General features: G+C 38.6%; 1 protein-coding gene across 3 annotated transcripts in view; it reads left to right on the top strand.

Moving 5' to 3' along the window:
* OSBPL11 (oxysterol binding protein like 11) overlaps nucleotides 1-22690 on the top strand; it is a 39446-nt gene that overhangs the window by 10601 nt on the left and 6155 nt on the right. For 2 of the 3 annotated variants that reach the window (XM_051623251.1, XM_051623253.1), the window contains exons 2-10: nucleotides 3469-3537; nucleotides 4575-4750; nucleotides 5529-5608; nucleotides 6568-6750; nucleotides 10760-10961; nucleotides 15170-15315; nucleotides 17277-17417; nucleotides 19452-19950; nucleotides 21577-21763. In XM_051623251.1, coding sequence (XP_051479211.1) covers nucleotides 3469-3537; nucleotides 4575-4750; nucleotides 5529-5608; nucleotides 6568-6750; nucleotides 10760-10961; nucleotides 15170-15315; nucleotides 17277-17417; nucleotides 19452-19950; nucleotides 21577-21763 — 1683 coding nt within the window. Of the gene's footprint in view, nucleotides 1-3468; nucleotides 3538-4574; nucleotides 4751-5528; nucleotides 5609-6567; nucleotides 6751-10759; nucleotides 10962-15169; nucleotides 15316-17276; nucleotides 17418-19451; nucleotides 19951-21576; nucleotides 21764-22690 lie in introns of those variants that run through there. The other variant, XM_051623254.1, reaches the window with a different exon arrangement.

Raw genomic sequence — 22690 nt, forward strand, 5'->3', positions numbered from 1 at the left:
TGAAACTAGAGTAAAACCTGTTCTATTAGAAGCAATGCTGGAAGTTCTCACTCGTATTTTAGTTACTGTGATTAACTGTCAGCAGAGCCAGAGCCTGAACCTCTTGTTCTCCAAGTCTACCATCTTAAAAACTTTCTGTAGTGCTCCATAGGACTTTGGTGTTATTTCCATACTAATGAAATATTACTGGAGTTTTGTGTTTTTTTTACCATCTTAACTGCATTACAATACTAGCAACAAGTATTTTAGTTTTTTAACTCTTGCTTTGGAGTCACTAATCTTAAAATCATTGAAGAAATGCTGTAGTTATAGTTCTGTGGCCTTGTTGTTCATAAATAATACTGAGAATGTTTTTCTGTACTCACAGGGAAGTACTAGTGCTTACCCAGAAGAAGGTTAGGAGATTAGTTATGATTCTCTAACAGGTTTTTCTACAGTTATAGGCTCTACCTTTTGTGAATTGTGATTTGCAGACTGGATTTAAATATTTTTTTAGTGTATAAAATTGTTAATTACTTAGGAATAAGCCTTAGTTCAAAGTCTGAAAATTCTGTGGCCCAAGCAGTGTGGGAATTTGTGCTGGGAGAGTATGATCAGTGCCTGTCAAGTCTGTGCTTTTTTATTTGCTTATTAGTTTGCCTCTAGGCCCTTTATGCTTTCAAGGGAAATGTTTTGAATATCAACCAAGTTTTTCATACCTTCCAGGCAGGCTAATCCATCTCTTGTATGGGTGCTAGAAGTTTGCCCAGCCTTTGGCAGGGTGAAAACTAAGTATGGTCTTTTTGTGTTTGTGCAGTTCTATTGTAGTTGTGTAAACACAATTAAAAAGGAAAATAATTGAATCAATATTGTGCAAGAGGCAGCTCATCTAGCACGGAATTTCAATGTGTTTCATCACACATTTGCACTCACCTTCATGTGCTGCAGCATGGCCCTTCCAGATTGTCAGTGTCCCCAGTGCTGGAGGTGACTGGCTTGCTTGTCCTCAGTCACTTTCTCAGACTTCTCTGGGGGAGTGCTTTCCCAGTTTTTCAGTTAAACCATCAACTTGTGCAACTGCTGAGGCTACAGATACAGGTTATTGATGAGGAGGCACTTGGAGAAGCTCCTCTGGATCTATTCAAAGTGAAAATCCAAGTGGAGGGGAACGTGGATGAAGGCAAAATGTAGCTGAGTGCTCATCTGATGTGGAAGTACTTCACTGGAAAGGCTGCATTCCCTTCTGTGGTGACTTTTTTCTAAAGATTGGCAAAAAGTCTGTCACAGTCCAAATAAATTGAAATCTTACTTTGATCCAAGACTATTTAATTGACCCATGTTAGATCATTTGACTTCCAAGGCCATACATGTAGTCCTGCTGTATTCATTGCAGTGTGAAGTAATTTTCTGATTTTTTAATTGTTTTTTCTTGGCTTCTGTTGAAAATACCTGTGATTTAGGCACATTAATTAATGGGAGAATACAGCAGCTCTGGTCTGAGAATGCAGGGCTCTGTACAACATCTAACTGAACAGCAAGGGTGAAGCTTGCATTCACTAAAACTGAAAAGCAATTATCTGTGACTAGGGACAGTTTTCAGACAATTAAAAACCAAGCTAATTTTTATTACTGTTCAATCTCAATTTTCAGCTAAATTTAAGACAGTGAGCAAGTCCTGTACTTCCCTTGTATGCCAAAAATAACAAATGAGAGGCTTCTGCAAGGATGAGTTTCATTATGTCTCCTTTAGCAATTTATACATGTAAAATATATGGCAGCCTGAATACCCTCTGCTCTCCTTGGTTTTATTTTTATCTTTAGTACCACTTAATGAGCTATGAGAAATTAAGTTCCTAGATAGTCCTGTTGGCTGCTCTCCATTGCAGGATATTACAGCAGTACTGTTCCCTGCAGTAGTAGCTAGAACATCTTTTTTTAGGTTTTAAATGTAGCATTAAAAATCAGCAACTTGTTTTTTGTGGTTGTTGTGTTTTTTTTTTTTAATGTACATTCTTGCATCTCTTATTTGAAATGTGTTAGTGAATGGCAGTGATACAGCATTGGTCCATATAGCAGTGATTTACTCTGAGATTGCCTTCATTAGTGGCATCCTAAATAGCTTCCTTTACAGTTAATCTTGTTTTATCTTTATTGAAATGTCAGGTAGCTAACTAATTTGCTGATACTGCCACTATTTATAAATGAAACTTACACAGCAGCTTCAGCTATTTGAAATTTACCCACTACTTGGGCTGACTGTTTGCAACCAAAGCCCACTAATGGAGGTGATCCCTGGGCTCTAGTAGTCCTATTTTTCCTCCACTTTCCCCTTTTGCTGATATGGGGCTGCTTGGGCCTCTTATCTACTGAGACAGGCTGCTGCTCCAACGGGCTCTGAATACTTTTCATCTTGTGAGCTACAGAAATTTTATTTAAAAATCTAAAGAAGATAGCCTAATATAAACTTGTTTAAGAAAGCAAGTAGTCAGTATCTGATATTTGAGTCATTGTTTCAATTATTTATTGGAATAATAGGAACTTTTTTCTCATGCTGGACCTGAATTGTCTATCAAGAGTGTGTTCTTCAGTGTGGGATTATGCCCTTACGTAAGAGATGAGAGCATTGAGGTGGCATTTCTGGAATTACAGGAATGTACAGTATGAAGTAGGTCCTTAAACTACGGCTTTAAGATGATTGTTTTGTAGGCATGAAACTTGTAAGCCTGATTTAGGACAATTGATTTTCAGAAGTGGCAATGTATTTTGCCTGTAGTGATATTAAGACTTTGTGCTGGATGCTTTCTTTGGGTTCTTGGTTTTGGTCAATGTTGCAAGTTGGGGCTTTGAAAGAGAAACTAGCTGATTTTCCTGCCAGGCCAGAGGAGGAGATGTTTCTGCTCTTGTTTTATGTTTTGGGATATCTCGATGTGACCTTCACCCACAGGTTGTGTTCTGTAGAACATCTGTTCAAGAGCATGATTGTTCATGTAGTTGGGAAGGGTTCTGGACATGAAAGAAAACCAAAGCCACATTGGCACAGGAGTACCTAGGGACTGTTTTGAGTTGGTCACCATGATCAAGTTACTGTTAATAAGCTAGTGAATGTTAATCTTGTTCAAAAAATACAAAGCTTGCTTACAAGAGGGAGCAAGAAACAGAAGCAACATGGATAGTAAGTCTTTAATTATCTGAAATTAGTACAAACATCTCCAGAAGTCCGTGCTCAATAAAACTCCCCTATTGGTGAAACTAAGTATGCCTTGAAATTATTTTGGAGTTTAGCAAGTCTGCCTAAACTGACTTATGAAATTATTTTAGAAATGAGACTGGAAAATCTGTTAAGTGTTGGTAGTTTTATTAAAACTGTAGTGATTTTCTACAAATGGTAAAAATTCATTTTCTGAGTATAGATAATGATCAAAAGTTGGGAAGATCTAATATTTGTTTGGTATTGTCTGATTGCTTTTCCTTCTATTTTCTTTTTAATAGTGATCACATGGAAAATATTTATGGCTACTTAATGAAATATACCAATCTTGTCACTGGTTGGCAATATCGGTAAGTCTTCTACAGTGCTTTTTAGTGATGTTGGTCTTTGCAGCATCTGAATGAACATATTCCAGATTTTATTATTACTACTTGGATTTCCTATTTTCTATTAAGCAAACTATGTTGTTCTCAATAGAGATGAAACTAACGTGTAGATGAATAATATTTGTATTAAAGCAAGAATAAGGAAGTTTGTAGTAAGTGTGAAGCTTTTAACTCATTTGAAGGCTTTTTTATCCTTTTACATTAAAAATGTTGTATTTGTTTTTTTCTGCTGAATCTTCAGCTTTATACCAAATGATGCCATCATTGTTGGGTTTCTTGTTTTAAATAATTAAGACTTCTTTATCAAAAATTCACAATCAATCCAGCTTTTCCCTTTAGTTACCCAAGATGTCTGTCTCCCCTGGAATAACTTCCTTTTCTCTGACAGGTGAAACTCTCTGGTGAAGATGCTTGCTTGATGCTTTCTCTAGAGCAGCACAGTGCAGCCAAATGACTGTTGGAGGAACAAGGCCTTAGAATTCCACACTGGCCAAATTCCTGTGCTGCCACTGTCATGCAGTGACTTGTGTCAATACACTTATTGTTGAACTCTGTTGAATAGTTGAAGCATCATGTCCACTTGAATTTTTTAAAAATCTGCAATTGCATCAGTCTCAGTTTTATATCTCAACTTTTTTGTATCTGGGGATGTTTTATCCTTAAATTATCTAGTTTAAGGACCTGTTAAGCCTTAGAGAGTCAGGATATTCTTTTCATTCCCAACATCTTGCAATAACACTCTTCTGTGGGCACAAGTGTTCTGTTGTGTAGTTGCGGGTGTCTCAGAAAAAAATGGTAAGGACTCAATTTTTGTGCATTTGGGGACTTTGTTCATACATTTGGGGTTGTACTTACTCAAAGTCTTTAAGTTCTAACCCCGTCTCCGCCACCTTGTAATGGAAGTCTTGACTTCTCCTTGTATCACCACCCCTACCCCTCAGCATCCCCCTCAAAAAAAAGCGCTGCTTTTATTTAGTGTGTTTGCTTTGTTATCATTGCAGATTTTTTGTTTTAAATAATGATGCTGGCCTGCTGGAGTACTTTGTGAATGAGCAATCGAGACACCTAAAGCCCAGGGGTACCTTGCAGCTAGCTGGAGCTGTAATTTCACCCAGTGATGAAGACTCTCACACCTTTACAGTCAATGCTGCCAGTGGGGAGCAGTATAAACTAAGAGGTAGGCCTTAGATTTATGGACAGGGGATTCTTCCACTAGATGACACTCCTGACTTTTACCTGTAGCTGCTCTACTGGGATTGGCAGTAGGTCCAAAGCAAGAAAACTTGTCTGGCAGACTGCTGCAATGAGAGTTACTTCATCCTGCTCTTCAGTTAGGAACTGTACTTCTTTGTGGATGGTTCCATACTCTTTGGCTTTAGTGACTTTCAGAAGACTATGAACTTCAGATGTGTAGAATGGGGTTTAATCTTGATGTATAGTGTCCTTAAATTGTACTGATTCAAAGTTTTTTAAATCATTGTAGGTAACAGCATGGTGTTGATGCTTGGAAGGACTACATAAATCCTGATGTTCAGTTCATTAGCCTTCTTGTGGTGCTTATAGTAGCCTGTTTTCTGATTTTGTAAACTTGGGAAATCTGGGCTGATGTCTTACAGTATTTTTTCCTTGAACACTTGCTGTCATTTTCTAATTCAGGCTACCATACTCTTATTCCAGGCAAATGTGTCATGCTGTTAGATTAAAATCTGGGGGAGGGTTATTGTTGTTTGTTGAAGTTATGTCTGTTACAAAATTAAGGACAAAGAAAGTACATGCCATTTATGTTGAACTTGATTCAGTGTTGTAGTTAATTGCAGATTAGCTAAACAAGTTTAGACTTTGAAAAAATGACTTTGCACTGCTAAAGCCTGGTGACTGAAAGAATGAAGCATTCTTTTTTGCCCATACTTTGAAATGTCTTCATGTCCATAATCCTTTTGGTTTGCTCCTTCCAGCTACTGATGCTAAAGAGCGGCAGCACTGGGTTAGCAGGCTACAGATCTGCACACAGCATCACACGGAAGCTATTGGAAAGGTATCGTATCACTGGTATTCTTGTGGGCAAAGATGTCTTAATCTTGTGGTAGAAGTAGTTGTAAATACAACTATCCTGTTGTCTAAACAGAGTACTACAAAGAAGTGTGTTGTTGGGCTTGCAACTTACATGCAGAAATGTTTTTCTGAATGATAGCTGACTTGTAATAGAAATATACTTCAGGAATGAGACAATTAAGTTCATTAATGGTCCCCCCTGGGCAGGTACTGGTGAGCTGGTGTGTGAACAGGAGGGAGAGCTGAGAGATCAGAGTATTAGCCCAGTATTTTATATTTGGTTTTACGTTTTTTAATGGATAAGGAAACAGGTCATCAGTGTTACTGAAGCTTTTCCATTTTGGGAGACTTACTTTTTTTTTTTAAACCTTTCTTAATTTTTATTAAAAAAACAATCAACATTCCACAAATACATTTAGGATGAATTCCCATGTTTGAGAAGCAAGTCCTCAACACTGTGAGGTCTGTTGCTTCTGTTTGCTAACCATTTGGTGAATCTAGTGTAATTTATAGAACTGCCTGATGACCATAACACCTGTTTTGAGATCAACATCTTGTAGCTGGCTTTGTTGTAAGAGATAAATTAGTAGTTCTAAATGAAATTCCATTCTCTTAAATATGAATTCAATCCATGCAGGATCTGTTAGGAGTCAGCTTTTAGTACTGGTGCAGATCAAGGACTAATTTTCAAGTTAGAGAAATGATACATATTGTTCAATCTCATTTCACAGATTGTTCATAATTAGACTATAAAACAAGGCAGATAATACAAAATATTTCTTTAGCAGTTGCTACTAAAACATTATTAGGGCTTTGTCATCTGTCCTTGGTCTATAAAAAAATCCAGAATTAAACTGTTCTGTGGTATCTTTCAAATCAGAATATTTGGTGGTTATTAGAAATGAATTGTAAATATTTTTCAATATGTTATTTATTCACTAGAACAACCCTCCTCTGAAATCTCGCAGCTTCTCTCTTGCGTCCCAAGGAAGTGCCAGCTCTCCTGGTGTGCAAAGAAGACCCAGTCAAAATGCAGTTTCCTTTTTCAATGTTGGACATCACAGATTGCCAGCTGGAAAAAGAGTTCCTGTTATGCAGCCAGATCACCTTGTAGATGTTAGAGAGGTTTGTACGCCTTAAATTATCTTGCAGTATTTTGAAAGAGCTGTCCTATTATTGGTGGGATTGGGGAGAAACACACTCTTCTTATTTTGGATGTATGGTCAATAGCCTGTCCTAAGCTCTTACTGCATACCACTGTGAGGATAAGTAACTTGCCTTGGCTCATTGTACAAGTATGGGGTGTGTATTCCATGACTTTTGTACTCTGAAATAATATCCTGATGCTTAAGGTAGAATTTTGCCTGTTCTCATCCTAGCAAGTCCTAGCACTACAGTTGACAAGGCAATAATGTCCTTAAGGTGGTATAGCATCCCATGCTGTGATACTGTTGTGCCATACACTGTTTTCTCCCTGTGTCAAACTATAGAAGACTTGACTAAGCTGTACTTGGATCTCCTGTGAGTAAAGAGAAATTGGTCACCGTTGAGGTTTAAGAATACTAATGCACACTGTCTGGTGTGCTGATTTATGTGCACAAATTATCTAGGGATGGATGTGATTTGAAAAGAGAAATAAAATTAACAATTCAGAAGTATGTTTTTTTTAATACACATTCAGGTGTATTGTATTTTGGAAAAAACAAATATTTTTTTCATTTAATTCCTTTTCATCTTGACTGTCAGAATGGACAGTCAAGTTGATTTAACTTGTGAATATTTACAGGGTAGATCATACAAATCTAAGACAGAATTAGTTTCTGAATTACAAATCTGTCCTAATATTGATACTAATATTTCAGTGTTAGCAGTGTAGTGTAGTGTGATACATTTCTTGCAAAAAATAAGTTTATAGTGGAGGACTTTTTAATTTAGCAAATGAGAATCTAGGAAACAGGAACAGTAAAAAAATGAACTTAAACTGGGATGGAAGAGTGCTCTGTATTCTGAGTGTCATTAGCCTTAAAATTTGTGGTTGAGCCTTGTGGTTCATCAGTAGGAAGCTATAAATGGGTATTGAAAATACATGCCCTGGTATGGTATGCTGCCATAGTTGTTCTTCCTTGATTTAAATCAAGTGCTGTGGCATAATTATTCAGTCAGCTAGATGAGGTGACTGCCTCTTTAGATCTTAGAATCTGTGAGTCTCTGCTTACAGGAGACTGTTCTTGCAGATGCCTAGCAAAAGGGTAAGTGTTGCCATCCTGCTTATATCCTGTAGTAACAGTCAAGTCTTTTATAGTGCTTGTGCAAAGATATGTGAAGTCCTGGCAGGTACCCAGGATAACTTCAGCTGGCACCCTGTGGCTTCTGTTTTTTATGAACTAGTTCATCTGCTTTATCCTCTGAAAGAAGTTACTTGTCCAAACAAATTTTCAAACTGAAACTATACACGTAGTTTTCAGTTTGATTCACCGAGTTACATCTTGTGGTAAGCTTCTTGCTAGTGTGGTACAACAATTACAACATATGGTACAGTTAAATAATATTTGCACTTTTGTACCTATTGCATGAAAACAGCAACAGTACAGAACATGGCATGAACATTTACAGAACTCATGCTTATTCTCTTAGCAGTTTTTCTTTTATCTGTTGTACTTTGGTGTTTGAGGAGTGATACATTTATGTGAGATAATGTTTCAGAAATGGCTTTTTCACTTTTAAAATGGCAATAAGGCATTTGAAATTTGAGGGGGGAAAGAGGAGAGTGTGTGAGCTGGAGCACTTAGGATTCTCACTGGGTGGGAAATAAAGTGGAGTGTTTTTTCTTAGCACTGCAAAGAGCACAGAAAACTATTTGTATTTGCTTGATTGTTTAGTTAGGTGACACAGCATGATTATCAACTTAGATTTTTTTAGCCTGTTTAGATGAAGAATCCTCAGTAGTGGTAGCTTTTCAAAATGTCAGAGTTTGTTTGCCTACTTTTTTGAAGGTAAAAGGCTTGGTTTTTTTAGATATAGTTGAAATACGTAAAGGGCAGGTGCGTGTCTGTTACACTTGAGCATATTACAGCTTGAATACTTGTAAATTCGGTTTGAGAAGCTGCAGGAAGAACAGCTTCTCTTTCAAAGGATCTGCTGCATGGTGATCTTTTTAATTTTCCTGTGAATTGCACTGTAGCTGGTTCTTCTGTCAGTCCCTTTCCCTTCTACTTCCCTTTGTTCTTTGCTGAATACATGTCACACTGCTGACTTGGATACCTTGCTAAACAGGAGATCTAAGAGGGTCTTTATGCTGACTTGTACAAAATGCAGGTGTATGTGTGTTTACGAAGTGAGAGTTATAGCCTGTGTACTTCTGATAGATTTAGAGGTTTTTTTTAACCACAGTGCTTTTTCCTCTTCTGTGACTATTCTTTTTCTTTTAACAAATCTGAGTATATGAGCATGAAAAACTTAGGGCAATTCAAAGTACCTTCTTTGAAACAGGTGATGCGCCTATTTGAGCTTAAATGCTCAGTGAGTGTATCATGGCTTATCCTGATGTCTGGCTTCATCCTGGAATGAGGTGCTTGGGTGGTACCACATATTAAAATGCTAAGAGTGAAGATCACCAGAAGGGTTATAGTGATATGCCATATAATTATCTGTGTCTTTTTTTTTTTTCTTTTAACCATCAGAGTTTTTCAAAGTATTGGAAAACACTTACAAAGATTTATGTCTTTCATGACTGAAAAAAAAAACCAAACAAACATGTTCTGATAGCAACTGGGATGTTTGCATAGGCAAGACAGTATAACTAGGTGTTTTACTAGCTTTCTGCCCTGTCACTCTTGAGACATGCTGACTGCACAGCTAACTCCACTTCCGAAGAGCCAATGCTTTGCAAATTCACACCAGAGCATGCTGTGCAGCCAAACCTTAAAATGTTTCAGATACCACATACCATGAACTTGGAGGAATACATATTGCCTAAGTATTTATTGCATAAAAACTTAAAAGCAGTGCTGGAAGAGATTGCAGGCAAAGGTACTTAAAAAAAAAAATAAATACTAGTAGGATGGGTGAGTTAAAAAAGCTAAGCAGTGTCATAGCAGTTAAATACATGAATGCATCTTAGATTCTTTAAAGAAGTTATTCTGTTCTGCTGAATCTGGTCTGTTCTTACATTTAATGTAACTGCCAGAACATGTAATGATCACAGAGTAGCACCATCCAGGTATGTTAATGGCTTTTGTCACACTTCCCCAGAAGAGGAACTAGCATGTATAGAAGTTTTCCTTCATCCCCATGGTTCAAAATCACACAAGTGTTTCGCTTCTGTGAGCACAAGGAGGAGAGGGTGTGGGTTTTTGGGAGGCCACAGAGTGTGCTGCTTTTTGGCTGGTGCTGCTATGCCTCTTGTGGGCAAATGTGCTGCTGCAGGTTCTGTGATAAAGGGTGCTCTCTGTCAGGAGGAGGGAGGAAAGAAGCTTGGGGGACAAGAAGGGGGACAGTGATACCACAAAAGCTGTGATTTGGACACATTGTAAAGGGGAAAATCCTGCTTCTTTTTCTTCCCTTTCTGCAAAGTAAACAGGTAGTGATCCTCAGTGTGGCAGCAGTGCAGGCAATAAATGAGAATCCTGTATGGTTTGAGCCAAACTGAGTGATACAGGTCTTTTCCTTTGCAGTGCTGGAACTTGTCATGTAGGGAGTAAAAAGCTCTTGATACCCTTGGATAGTACCTTGTAGATCCTCTTGCAGGCTGTGCAGAGCACAGAGCTGAATTACACCTCAGAGTGTGTAGGGTGGTTTTTTCCCCCCTTATTCATATCAACCAAGCATGAAAGTATTTGATATTTACTGCGGCAAGTATCATGTTCAAATTCCCCTTTGCTTTTTTTTGGTTTTGAAGTCACTTGGATACTTTTTTGCTTGTTAATAAGGTGCCATGTATTGCTGTGGGAATTTCATCATGCATTCAGTGACTCTTTAGCTGCATCAAGAAAAAAAACCAGTACACTTAGCTGTACGGTATCGTTTACCTTTTAGTTTTATTATCATCATAAGTTTGGATCTTCTCTGTGCACAGCTAAACGTGTTCCACCAGACACACTTCCATCACCTGATAAATGACTGTTTTGTTTGACAGATGATGTCTCAGGCTGAGGGCCAGCAGAGAGACTTGATCAGGAGCATAGAATGCCTTCCTGTCTCCGGTCACCTTACATCCTTGGATCAAGACCTATTAATGCTGAAAGCAACTTCCATGGCAACCATGAACTGCTTAAACGACTGTTTCCATATTCTCCAGTTACAACACGCTTCTCAACAAAAGGGATCCTTACCAGCAGGTGGGTATAGATGCTCACAAAGAGTAGAAGCCTTTAACAAATACAAATCCTTTCCTTCTTGCAAAAATACAAGTTGCAGTAAATCCAGTTTCACGTGAGTAGGGAAAACTGCTGGCTGCCTGGTTTCTTCTGAGTTTTTCTGGAGTCCAACTTGGTAGTGTTGGGTAGAACTCATGCATATTGTGTTTCCTATTTATTTATTGTTTTCTCTATCAAGAAGTCTCTGGCAGCAGCTGTATAAATGTAATATTTAATTGTTGGAAGCCTCTCACAATGGAAGAAAGTAAATAAGGCACCACAAGAAAAGGGCTGCCTTTGGGAGGTAACAGGCTGCTCAGGAGCAGTAACTGTGGAAGGGGACTTTTATGGGATTGCAGATACAAGGATATGTGCTGTCCAGCACAGCTCTGTCAAATGTCCTGCTTTTATTTCTGTGCACACTAAATACCTATTGTAATCATTTACATGTGTGTAGCATTCATTTCTAGTTAAGCATGGAAATACAAAGCTCTGCATTTGCACAGGTTATTTTTAATACTCTTTGCATATCAGTATTATTGTTAACATCCTAGTCTAAAACATGGGCTAAATGTTGCATTCTGTTCTGAGGCCAGAAAAGACTAGTAAGCAAATGCAAATTGGTTAAAGGTTAAAAAAAAAACAGCACCAATCTTTTTTGTATAAATAACCAACCCCCCAACTAACAAAAAAACCCTGCAGATCCCAAACCCCACTGCTGGGTGGGTGTGGAAGGACATGCAGTTACAGACAGCAGACAAATATATTGCTCTATCTGCACAATTGATTTCTTCCATGCAGGTAGGGAGTTACCAGAGTTTTTCCTCCTGATTTGTGTACAGTGTATGGAACTGAATGTGTACTTGCCTGTATCTAAATTCTTCTGCATCTTACTGTGATTTTTTTTTTTCCCCCATGTGTTTACTTTGTGGCTCTTTATGAGCAAAAAGCTTCTTAGGATTCTCAAATGCTTTTCATGTACAGCAGATATGGTAGATATGATAAGTATGTAACAAAGTGCACTCATAAATTTGTCTCTGACCTTATCTTTCCCATATTCCTATCATATTTGTGGTACTTGCTTTACCAGTGCATATTATTTTGGAGCTATAATTAATTTAGCCTCTGATGAAAAAAGATGTTGTATAAAAGTATTAAAACTATATAAAAATAGATTGTGATTTGTAAGTAACAACAGGCATTAAAAGAGAATATGTGAATAGGACGAATTTTTCTAAATGTATTTCAGTTGAAAATTTCATTTTAAAAATGAAAAACTGGATGGCACCTCTCCAAGTTTAGTCTGAACTCTGAATTTACTCTCAGTGAGAGAACTCTGCCTAATCCCTGTGAATTTTTTAAACTATCAATGCATAACTGTGGGAGGTGCACAGCAGAGGTCCTTTTGTATTGGCATTTTTGCATGTGTGCAACTAAGTTGGTGGGTTTTTTGACTCATTGCTGTATCTGAGGAAGTAAGAAGGGCCCAATGAGCACCAGTGTAACAAATTATGGTAAGATATGGGGAGGTTTTTTGAGTGTTTTTATTGTTTTTAAAATTTTTAAGCTACACAGGGAAAAGCCCAATTCCTCAGCCTGTTAATGGCCAAATCTAAAAACATTGCTAGAAGATACCCAAATATTGAAGATTTGTGGTGACATCCTAGAAGGATGGAAAGGGGAGGAACAGAAGACTGGATATGTTACCAGTGCCAGAGTTAAAAACAGACCATTAAAAGAATGTATGCACCTTTCTGCAGCCTTCTGCTTTCCTGCTGAAGTGGCCTTTCTAAATACAGTAATGTTTATTTCAAGGATTGCTCAGAGATTTAATTTTTTTAAGTCTGTTTAGCTTAGTTTTCCCACACACACTCAGGAGGGATACTCAGCCTTCTGGTTCAACGGGGGCAGTCTTTTTGGTAGGCTTCAGAAATTCATACAGAAAACGTAAGTGTTGTGCCTTAATTCAAATGCTGCAGGAGACATGTCTATATTTAAGTGAAGGAAAACCAAATTATGTAGGAAAAACATCTTGACTACAGACTGTTCTATCTAATAAAATATATACAATCACTATTTAATCTTCCTAGGATCATAAAGGCAAATCAGTATATTTCAGCTAGATATGAGTGAGAGGCAGCAAGAAGTGATGATGAAGAGGAGGCTTGTGTAACAGAACATAAATTTAAGCATGAAGTGGAAAAAAGTATTTTTGGGGTCTGTTAAAGAGGTACTTGACTGCTAAGAATGTGTTAGGCAAGTGCTTGTCAGGCTTAAAAAACAAGGATTAGAAATTATGTAAGGGTGCCAGTTTGCTATAAATTTTTCAAAGGAAAAAAACCTAATAGAAGAAGGAAAATATTGCCCCAGCTGCATCAAGGTGTACCATAAATCATAGACTTAGAGATGAATGGGAAAGTTGCAGCTATTAGCTTTTCCTAAACTGAAGGAAAAAGTGGTGAGAGGTACTGGATTTTAAAAAAATTTAAAAAGTACTTAATTATCCTAAAGGCAAATTGCAACAACAATATATGATTCTTGAAGAAAAATGTTGCAAATGCAGACAGTAGACTCTGGGGGGGTCTGCATTGTGGTGGAGAGGAAGTGCTGACAGCTGTTTAAAACAAAAAAATGGGGTGAAGGCTTTTAGGGGAGGAGGAGATCATGAGAGAATAGCTTGTGCCTACCCAAAATAGTCAACAGCAGATTTTGAATATCTTCCAGTGGAAGAGAAGTATTAAGGGAGTGTCCTGTTCATTCACAAAGATTGAAACACAACTGGGGGCTCAAATCCCTTTAAAAAATCTCCATCACCTTCTAGAATTTAACAGCAAAAATTAAGCAGAACTTAATATATATGGTTGTTTTAGAAAGAGCTGATGGGGACTATAGAAGGGAGGCTACTTGCTAAATTTTAACTAATACAGAGGCAGGGAGTTTGGATTAAATGCAGCCTAGAACATGCAGTTAGAGATTACTGTGTTGGAAGTTGCAGCTCAGAAAGCAGGAATCATGAAGAGGTTTTAAAGAGGAGTAAAACCTTTACAAAAAGGTGTGACAGTGGCATTCTGAGCATCTTAATTTTTGCCTTATTGAAACTTCTATTTAAATAGCTTGAACTGTTGAGGGATTCTCATTTTTGCTATGTAAGAGATTAATGAGTAATTAATGAGTAATAGGCTTGATGAAAATAAACGATCTTGCTGTGGAATAAGTTGTCTTGTCCCATTAGTAGAGCTGGACTATTTTCCTGGGGGAAATGCTGTTGTATATCTGAACTAAGGTTACTCTGCCTGTTCAAGCTGAGGATGTGACCTAGTTCCAGGTAGCAGAGGTCTGGAAATAAGTCCGTGTATCATATAGAAAGAGACAAAAGCCATCTTGGTGGAGGTTCCTAAGCCACCAGGAGCTGCTGTGCCATGGTTGAAATTCAGAGTTCCTAATATTTTCTGTGTTTGTAACCCAGCCAAGATCATTTGTCAGCCTGTATATTTTTCAGTAAAAACTGATTGGAGTCACCTGTACCTTTATTAGCCTTTGAAAAAGAATGGAACATTTGTATTATTAATGAGGAACTTGATCAGTTCAGATAAATTAGCTGGGAGTAACTAGAGATGCTGGAATCATTGAGTGGGTAATAGTTTTCCAAGCCCTGCAGTGTTGTTTTTTTTTCTTTTAAGCAACTATTATTAATTCAGCAGTGTGTGCTTGCCTTCTTTGCAGCAGGAAAAAGACAGGTACCCTCTCCAGAGAAAACACTGGCAACAAAACTTTGTCTGCTTTAGGTCTTTTTAGTCTTAGAACTAAGCTGGGTTGGGGAACCTGTTAAGTGGAGGGCTTTTTTTTTTTTTTTTTTTTTGGGTACCAGTTAAAGAAAATGGTAAATGTTATTTAACATTCCCGTGCTACTGGGTTCTTCCTGGAGTGTCTGATTACACCTTTCATGACACCAGCTAGTTTCTCCAGTGCAAGTTGCATGTATTACAGCTCACCAATCGCAGGGTTTGTGCTAATGATCACTGAAGGTGGTGTCTCATTGCACCACCTTTGTTTAGTGGCTGCGGGAGGGATTGGCTGCTTTCAGCTCATTCCTTAAAAGAAAAAAACAAAATAGCTCTTTTGAGAAAACTGCTGTTTCCTAACCTTCCAGAGGATGAGCAAGTTACAGCGCAAACTTTCTTTTGCTTCAGGAACGACCATCAGTTGGTTGGAACCGAAGATACCTCTGGCAAACCACTTCAAAAATGGAGCAGCTCAGAATTTCCCAGCAGAGATAAACAAACCAGCATCTGTCAGAGAAGAGCAGTCCATTGCAGAGCCCTGCCAGCTAACAAGGGTAAGGTAATGTGAACATCCCACTTCTGTGGGCAGTTACTTTGAGGAATATCTGTAAATATTTCAATCATATTATGTGAAAATGTTTTCAAGCCAATTCTTCTCAGACTTCTTAATTAGCTGTGTTGGAGGATGAGTGAGTGCAGTTGCAGTAAATGAAACTTCCTAATTGCTTTTTCAGTAATTTTTGCTGCTTTCTGTAGCTCGCTGTCAAGTGGAGGGAGCCAACTGGGCTGATAATGCAAGGTGTTGAAGTCGGCAGCATTCCCTTGCATTTTTGCAAATTGCAGTGCAAAAAACCTGACTGGAATTCATGACACTCTCAAAATAGGCCCAAAAAGAACTGCCTAAGCAGACGAAAGAGAAAATTGCTGATCTCCAGTTATTAAATCTCCCTGTCATTCTTTTCTAGCTCTTGCTGCGTCTGTTTTTCTTAATCTGAGCGACTCTCATCCCTTGGCTTCAACATGACAATGTATTTGAAGTACAACTACCATCTGTATCATTATAACTGTCAACATTGATTTGAATTGTAAAATGCTAAAATAAAAAACCAGCAGGGATTATGATACAGAATATGTTTTTCTAACTAAGCTAGAAAATCATAATTACATTATTTTTATACTAGTTAATTTCACACAGTTGTTTGGATGAGACTATCATTGTGAAAAGCTAATGTGCTATTGTAGGGCTCTGAGACAGCACTGGTATCTTACAGAAAAATGGAAATAGAAAAGACTTTTTTCTGTAGTTATTATACTTTATAGATTTTTTTAAAAGGATGTGAGTAGTTAAATTAAAAAAGAAAAAACCTAGGAACTTTCAAATAAATCACTTCAATGTCTTCCTCCTTCTAATGAATGAGTTACAGTTCAAGTCCTTTCTGTGTATCACTGTCTGTATTTGGGATATAACTAATCTTACCATTCCCCTTAGATATTTTCAACTTCGTTCTTTATGACAGCAGACCCTTTTTTAGCATCCTTGGAAAGGAGTCACTTGTGTGATGCTACAGATTCCATGAGGGTTTGAGCTCTGTGTGAGGGCTTGGCCCCCTGGCTTTGGTGGTTGGGTGTTCCAAATTTGCCTTGAGCCAGGGCAGCTGCTCCAGGACAAAGGGCTTTGCTTAGGCAGATGCATATTGCTGCCCTTCTGTGGTGTCCAGTGCCTCTCCCCCCTGCATCTGCCTCCCTGCAGCTGTTTTGTCCAGGAGGATGCTGCTCAGAGCCCTAGAAATATCCCATCCCTTCTGTTTGTGGGGTGGTGGTGGTTAAAATTATGCTAATATAATTTCTGCTAGCCTGTTCTGGGTGCTTTAGTTATACCAAAGAGGCAAACAGTGTGTATGTGCGGAGGTTTTGTTGATGTTTTTATGAAATTACTTCCAGTTACTTTGTCTTTTTCCTTTATTGTTACATATTGGCACTAGCAGCAACCTTGATAATGCTCACCAACACTGGGTACCTTAAGTGCTTCTCATCGGGGTGACAAGTAAGCAAGTAACTAGGCACTACATGTGCTGCAGCTTCTGGAGTAATGATGGCAACGCTGGAAAGCTTGGAGTACTGTGGAGGGATGTTATGGAGGTGGTTGAAATTTCTGCTAGCATTTCCTTGCTATTTTTATGTTTGTGTTAGATGCTTGCATCTCTGTGAGCTCACAAAACTGACAGGAAGAGCAGTCGTATTTGCTTTTAGTTTTCACCCAGCCCACAGGGGAGTGAGAAATCTTAGCCTGAATCCTCCAGGTGGAATCTGCACTGAGTTATCTTAATGCCCCTTTAAGTTCTTCAGCTCTTGTTTATCCTGGGGATAGGTTCCATTGTGTAGCTGTCTGCAGGGGTTTGATAACTTTGTTTGTTTGTTTTTTCATACCTGGAGAGTTACATAGAATATGAAGTCCTTTTTAGATATTGTCTAGCCAGTCACACCTTTGAGCTGATGTTTTTGGCTCTTACTACAGGAACCTGAAGAAATAAATCCCGATGAGGAGCTGGAGGATATCTGTGATGATAAGGAAGATGATTTAGGAGCCGTGGAAGAACAGCGCAGTGTTATCTTGCATCTCTTGTCTCAGCTGAAACTTGGCATGGACTTAACAAGGGTAAGTACCTGAATTGTGAAGACTGGCTGCAGTAAAAGTGAAGTGCCATTTGAAACTCAACTGCCATATTGAAGAATATTGAATTTAATATGAAGTTGTGGCCTGTAGCAACTTCAGGTCCCAAGATCCGGTGTTCCAGGTTCACGCAGGTTTTAAGTGGAGCATGTGTGGGGAAGTGGGTTTTCTTTAATGCAACTGCCATATCTTTTCTGTTACATTCTCTGTGTGTTTTGTACTATGTTTTTGTTGACTTTTGTATAACGGTCTGTTTTCCATGTTTGCACCTTACTCTTTCCACACTCTCTGCTATAGCCTTCTCATATTTTTGTCTTTCTGCTTTCTTTCCATCATCTCTTTTTCTCTCTTGTTAATGCTTTCACATGCAACTCTCATAACCCTGCACCTGTATTCATGCTGCTTCTGAAAAGAAGTTTCCTTTCAGTTCCCCATGATCTAGCCTCAGATGGCTGTTTATGCCTCTCTGTTCTACTCTGAATTCTGTGTTTGCTCACAGCTGTAACAAGCAGGAACAAAGTTATACTGGAGAGAATTGGGCTTGACACTTCAGTGCACATCTCAAAGGCAAGCAGCTCTGAAAAATTAACACCCAGTTACTACTAGACAACTTGGGCAGCAAATCTGGGAAAATCAGGCTGCTACCAGCTTATGTTCAATTCATTCTTGTAAAGACTTTTTGCCATAAGCAGCAGACTCTTTTAAAGAAAAATGGATTTTACAGTGACATGGAGTGAGGAAAGCAGGCTCTTTCTTGGAATTAAAGAATTATTTTTTTTCAAGCTATGTTTCCTGGCAGCTAGAAACACTTGTACTGTAGAGTTTACGTTTCACAATTTTGGGGGGGGGGGAAAAAAGTGGTGTGAGCAGTCTTTGTTGTTTAATGAGATATTAATGGAGTAATTATTTCATTTATATAGAAGATTGAATTTACTGTATCTTTTTCTCTTAGTTGAAACAAATTGTCAAGTCTGTCTCCCACTTGTGGCTTTTGGCTGCATGTGTAGAATTGTCTTTAGTTCAGAGAAGGCAAAGAGTTGAAATGCAACAAGCCTGAATTCAAAACAGGCAATAAAGTTGTTAAAATCACATTTAAATTAAATATCAGGGTACTGAAATGAAAAGCAACTTCAGTATTTCAGGTTGGTGTTGCAACAACATGTCAAGCATATTCAGCCTAACTTGAGTCTACTGAGACTTATGTCTGTGCTCTGCCTCTTTGAATCCAGTTGATTTACATGCCCTCTCTTGATCTCATGGTTGACACACCCTGTGTTGCTCTTAACAGCAGTTAGTTACATGAAGTTTTTGCCTCTGGAAGGAAGGAGAAGACTGATGACACCCACAGCCTCTCACTATACAGAATTCCTCTTGGCCTAGCCAAGGACAGCACTGCTATTTTTTATAGTGATGAATGTTACTGGGAAAGTACAAGGTCCTCTGCTTAGGGGTACAGGATCAACCTATGCTCTCTTATTTCTCATGGATGCTTGTCCTAGTTGCTGTGGTGGAGAGAGACTCTGCTTGCTTTTCTTTGCATTAGACAAAACCTTTCAGAACCTCTGCCCTGAACCTTCCGTTCTGTTGTTTGAGCTCCTTCCTGCTTGTTTTCTTCTTCAGGCATGTGGAACACATCTTTGCTGCTTTTTCATGGTTTGGTTTGGTGGTTGTGTTTTTTTTTCTTTCTTTTTGTTTGTGTTGTTTTTTGCCTTTTTGGTGTTGTTTTTTTTTGCTTTCTTTTTGTTTGTGTTGGCTTTTTTGCTTTCTTTTTGTTTTTTTTGTGAGGGATACTCAGTCCCTCTAGTACTTACTGGGCTTTTTTCTCCTTGTAAATTGCTTTTCTGGGACCTCTGATCACTGTGTTTTGCTCACATCTTGGAGGAGGGAGAAGAAACCTCAGGCTGAAAGTGCAATGTCCGAAATGGGACATGATTCTCCAACTGAGAACTTCCCCTGTAAAAACACCTGCTGTCTCTTTGGTTTACTTACTAGAGCTTTCCGGGTTCTCTTTTATTTCAGGTGGTTCTTCCCACTTTTATTTTGGAGAAGCGCTCGTTGCTGGAGATGTATGCAGACTTCATGTCCCACCCTGATCTCTTCATTGCAATCACCAGTGGCACCAGCCCCGAGGAGAGGATGATCCGCTTCGTCGAGTATTATCTCACTTCCTTTCACGAAGGCCGCAAGGGAGCTATTGCAAAGAAACCATACAACCCCATCATTGGGGAGACATTTCACTGCTCCTGGAGGATACCAAAGAGCCAAGTAGCCACTGATGCTGGCACTAACTCCTCTGCTCACACCCCATCAGAGCAAGTCATTCTGTCTAAAGATCTGGAAGGCCAGACAGAGCTGGACTACTATACAGTAAAATTTGTAGCCGAGCAAGTGTCCCACCATCCTCCTGTCTCAGGGTTTTATGCTGAGTGTGTAGAGAGAAAGATGTGTGTCAGTGCCCACGTCTGGACAAAAAGTAAATTCTTAGGCATGTCAATAGGAGTGACAATGGTTGGTGAGGGTAAGTTTAACTTCTGTCCTTTAATAATTTTATAAAGCTGTTAAACTAATTAGTTTGCTTCTGGGATAAGTAGAGTTGAATATTGGTCAGTAGTTTTCTTTCAAAGGCTTGTAAAAAAAAATTCCCTCAGATGTCAGCTGCTGTTGTGTGTTATCAGATTTTTAATGTGCTATATTTTTCCTCTAATCTTTGGTTTGCAAGCCTTACTGTACAGTCATTCGGTGATTTCTTACTTCATTTTTACTCCTTAGTTCATATGAAGGTCCTAAAAGTCTTCATTATAAAGAGCAAGTTTTCATATGTGGAAAAAAAGCTCTAGGTTTATGCTTTGCCAAAAAAATCAGGATTGTATTTGGAAATAAATTGTTGACTTTGAAACCAAAGGGCAGTTACTGCAATGTAAACTGATTTAAGTGGCTGTTTCTAAAGGATTGGGCAAACTAATTTGCATCAGATGCTTCTTAAATAGAAGTGGTGTTGCATTAGCGTATATTGCACTTATGTATCTTCCTATGCAAGTTTTAATTTTCTTTAACTAAGAGAAATTGGATGCTTTAGGGACAGGGAAGGTTAACTGCCCTTAAACTGTCATTTCCCTTTGGTACTGGTCTGTGCTGCAAGAGATGAGACAGCGTTTCCCATTCAGTGTCCCCTGTGTATATTGCTCAGCATCTGGGCATTCCAGGCAGTTGCATGTAGACTGCATATTTGGCTGGGCAATAAGCATGGCAGGGGATGTGGAAGGGACATCTTGGTGCTTTGCCTGTACCAGGTAATTCTGAAATTAGTAGCTGCCCCAGTGCATTTCTCAACTCTTGTCATGAGTATGAAAAGCATGAGAAGCTCGGAAAAGTAACATCAGATGCACAGTGATGGTACGTGACAGGCGTGGGTTGATGCAGGCACCAGTCAGTTGTCACACTCTGCTCTTGTAAAGGCAAGAGGTAGATCTTGCATTGGTGTTTTTTGGCTGGTTTTTTTTTTTTGGTTTGTCTTTTTTTGAATAGGAATCAAACAAACCCACTCATCTTAAAACCCAAAGAACAATCTTACTTTTTATGAGATTCTTGACACTTATTGCAAAAGCTACTGTCAGGAAAGGGTTGGGTTTATCTTGTCAGTGAGGTGCAGTGAGGAGGGTTCTTTGCTACCTGCCTTCAGACAGGGTAGGATGTATTTCAGAGAGGGCAAACAGAACAGGATTATTGGCCCATCTCAGGATCTGCAGCTCAGGATATTCATTCATTATTTGCTTTTGGCAAATTTGCTTTTTGTGTTGCTGTGCTCCAGAACCATCAATGAGTGAGTGACCAGTCCTTTTACATACTGCTGAAAAGTATGTTGCCCAGCACGATATTGTACCTTATGGAGCAATGTTATTAGGATGAATGTCTTTTCCCAAAAGAAACATAAGTGTGTGATATGCAGGTTAGTACTCTGAGGAAAATATTTATATCTGTAATCTGTTATAAATGTCACTTTCGTAGGGTGTGGGGTCTTTTTTCTTTTCTGTGTGAGGGGCTATGAGGAAATAGTCAGATGTATTATTGAAAGTCTGTTTCAATGACTTGTTTGGTCTTTTCTAAAGTGATGCTGATTTATGGATTCTTGTATTTCTTCACACAGGTCTCTTAAGTCTCTTGGAACATGGGGAAGAATACACATTCTCTCTACCCTGTGCGTATGCTCGGTCAATTTTGACTGTTCCCTGGGTAGAACTGGGAGGGAAAGTCAACATCAACTGTGTGAAGACTGGGTATTCTGCAAGTATTAACTTTCACACCAAGCCCTTCTATGGTGGCAAGTTGCATCGGTGAGAACACTCTTTTATATTTTTCCATGTAATTATGTTCTAGGACTGTAACAGCTGTGTAATTCCCCTGTTCTGTGTGCTGAATAATCCTTGTTTGATTTTCTGAGAAAACAGTTTTTCTTATTCTTAATGCTTTAAGGTGTATTGCTATGCTATTAAACAATATTACAGCTAAACTGCATCTCATGATCCTCAGGAAAATCAGTAAGGAAAGTCCATGTTTCTCTGACTCTGTTCAAGCCACAGGATTGGCTTTCTTATTTCTGTTAGAGGTTGGTTAGTGTTTCTGTTTCAATTTGCTCTTTGAAATAAGGTTGGTCTTGCTGTCTGAAAGGATTGCTTGTTGTTTGCAACATGCTTTGTAGTTGCACTGTAGGGAACATTAATAAATAGTGTCCTGTTACTTATTGGTCTTAGGATTTCTGCCTAAGAAACATAAAACTTTCAGGTTTAAGCACCTAGAAAATCTCTTTTTTTTTTTTTAAATACAAAAATGGTCATTGTTGTGGTGTTAAGTCTTTCATGTGTATGCATGGTTAAACACTTCAGAGGTAAAAAAGAAGATCCAGGGAAAGTTTGCTTGGGGTTACTTGTAGCAGGTTCTAGGAAGCATCTATAGGCTTGGTGCAAAAGCTTTCAGAACTCACTAACATTGTTCTTAGAGATTGTATAGGTAAGACTGCTGCAAATTAGCCGTGTGCTAATACAGAGACAATTAAGGAAGGAGAACATTAAGTAGGACTTGCACGAAGAGTATCTGATTCCAAAGCGTTTTGCTCTCAGCCAGTTACTGAACTGAGCTTCTTTAAATCTGTCTTAGATTAAATGTGTGAGATAATAATGAAACATGTAACAGGCTAGAACATCAGAACTTAAGCATGAGTTGCTCTCACAGGTTACAAAAACTCAGCAGTCTTCTTTAAATCA

Source organism: Apus apus, chromosome 6 (genome assembly GCF_020740795.1).
Source record: "Apus apus isolate bApuApu2 chromosome 6, bApuApu2.pri.cur, whole genome shotgun sequence".
In the NCBI taxonomy this organism is placed as follows: Eukaryota; Metazoa; Chordata; class Aves; order Apodiformes; family Apodidae; genus Apus; species Apus apus.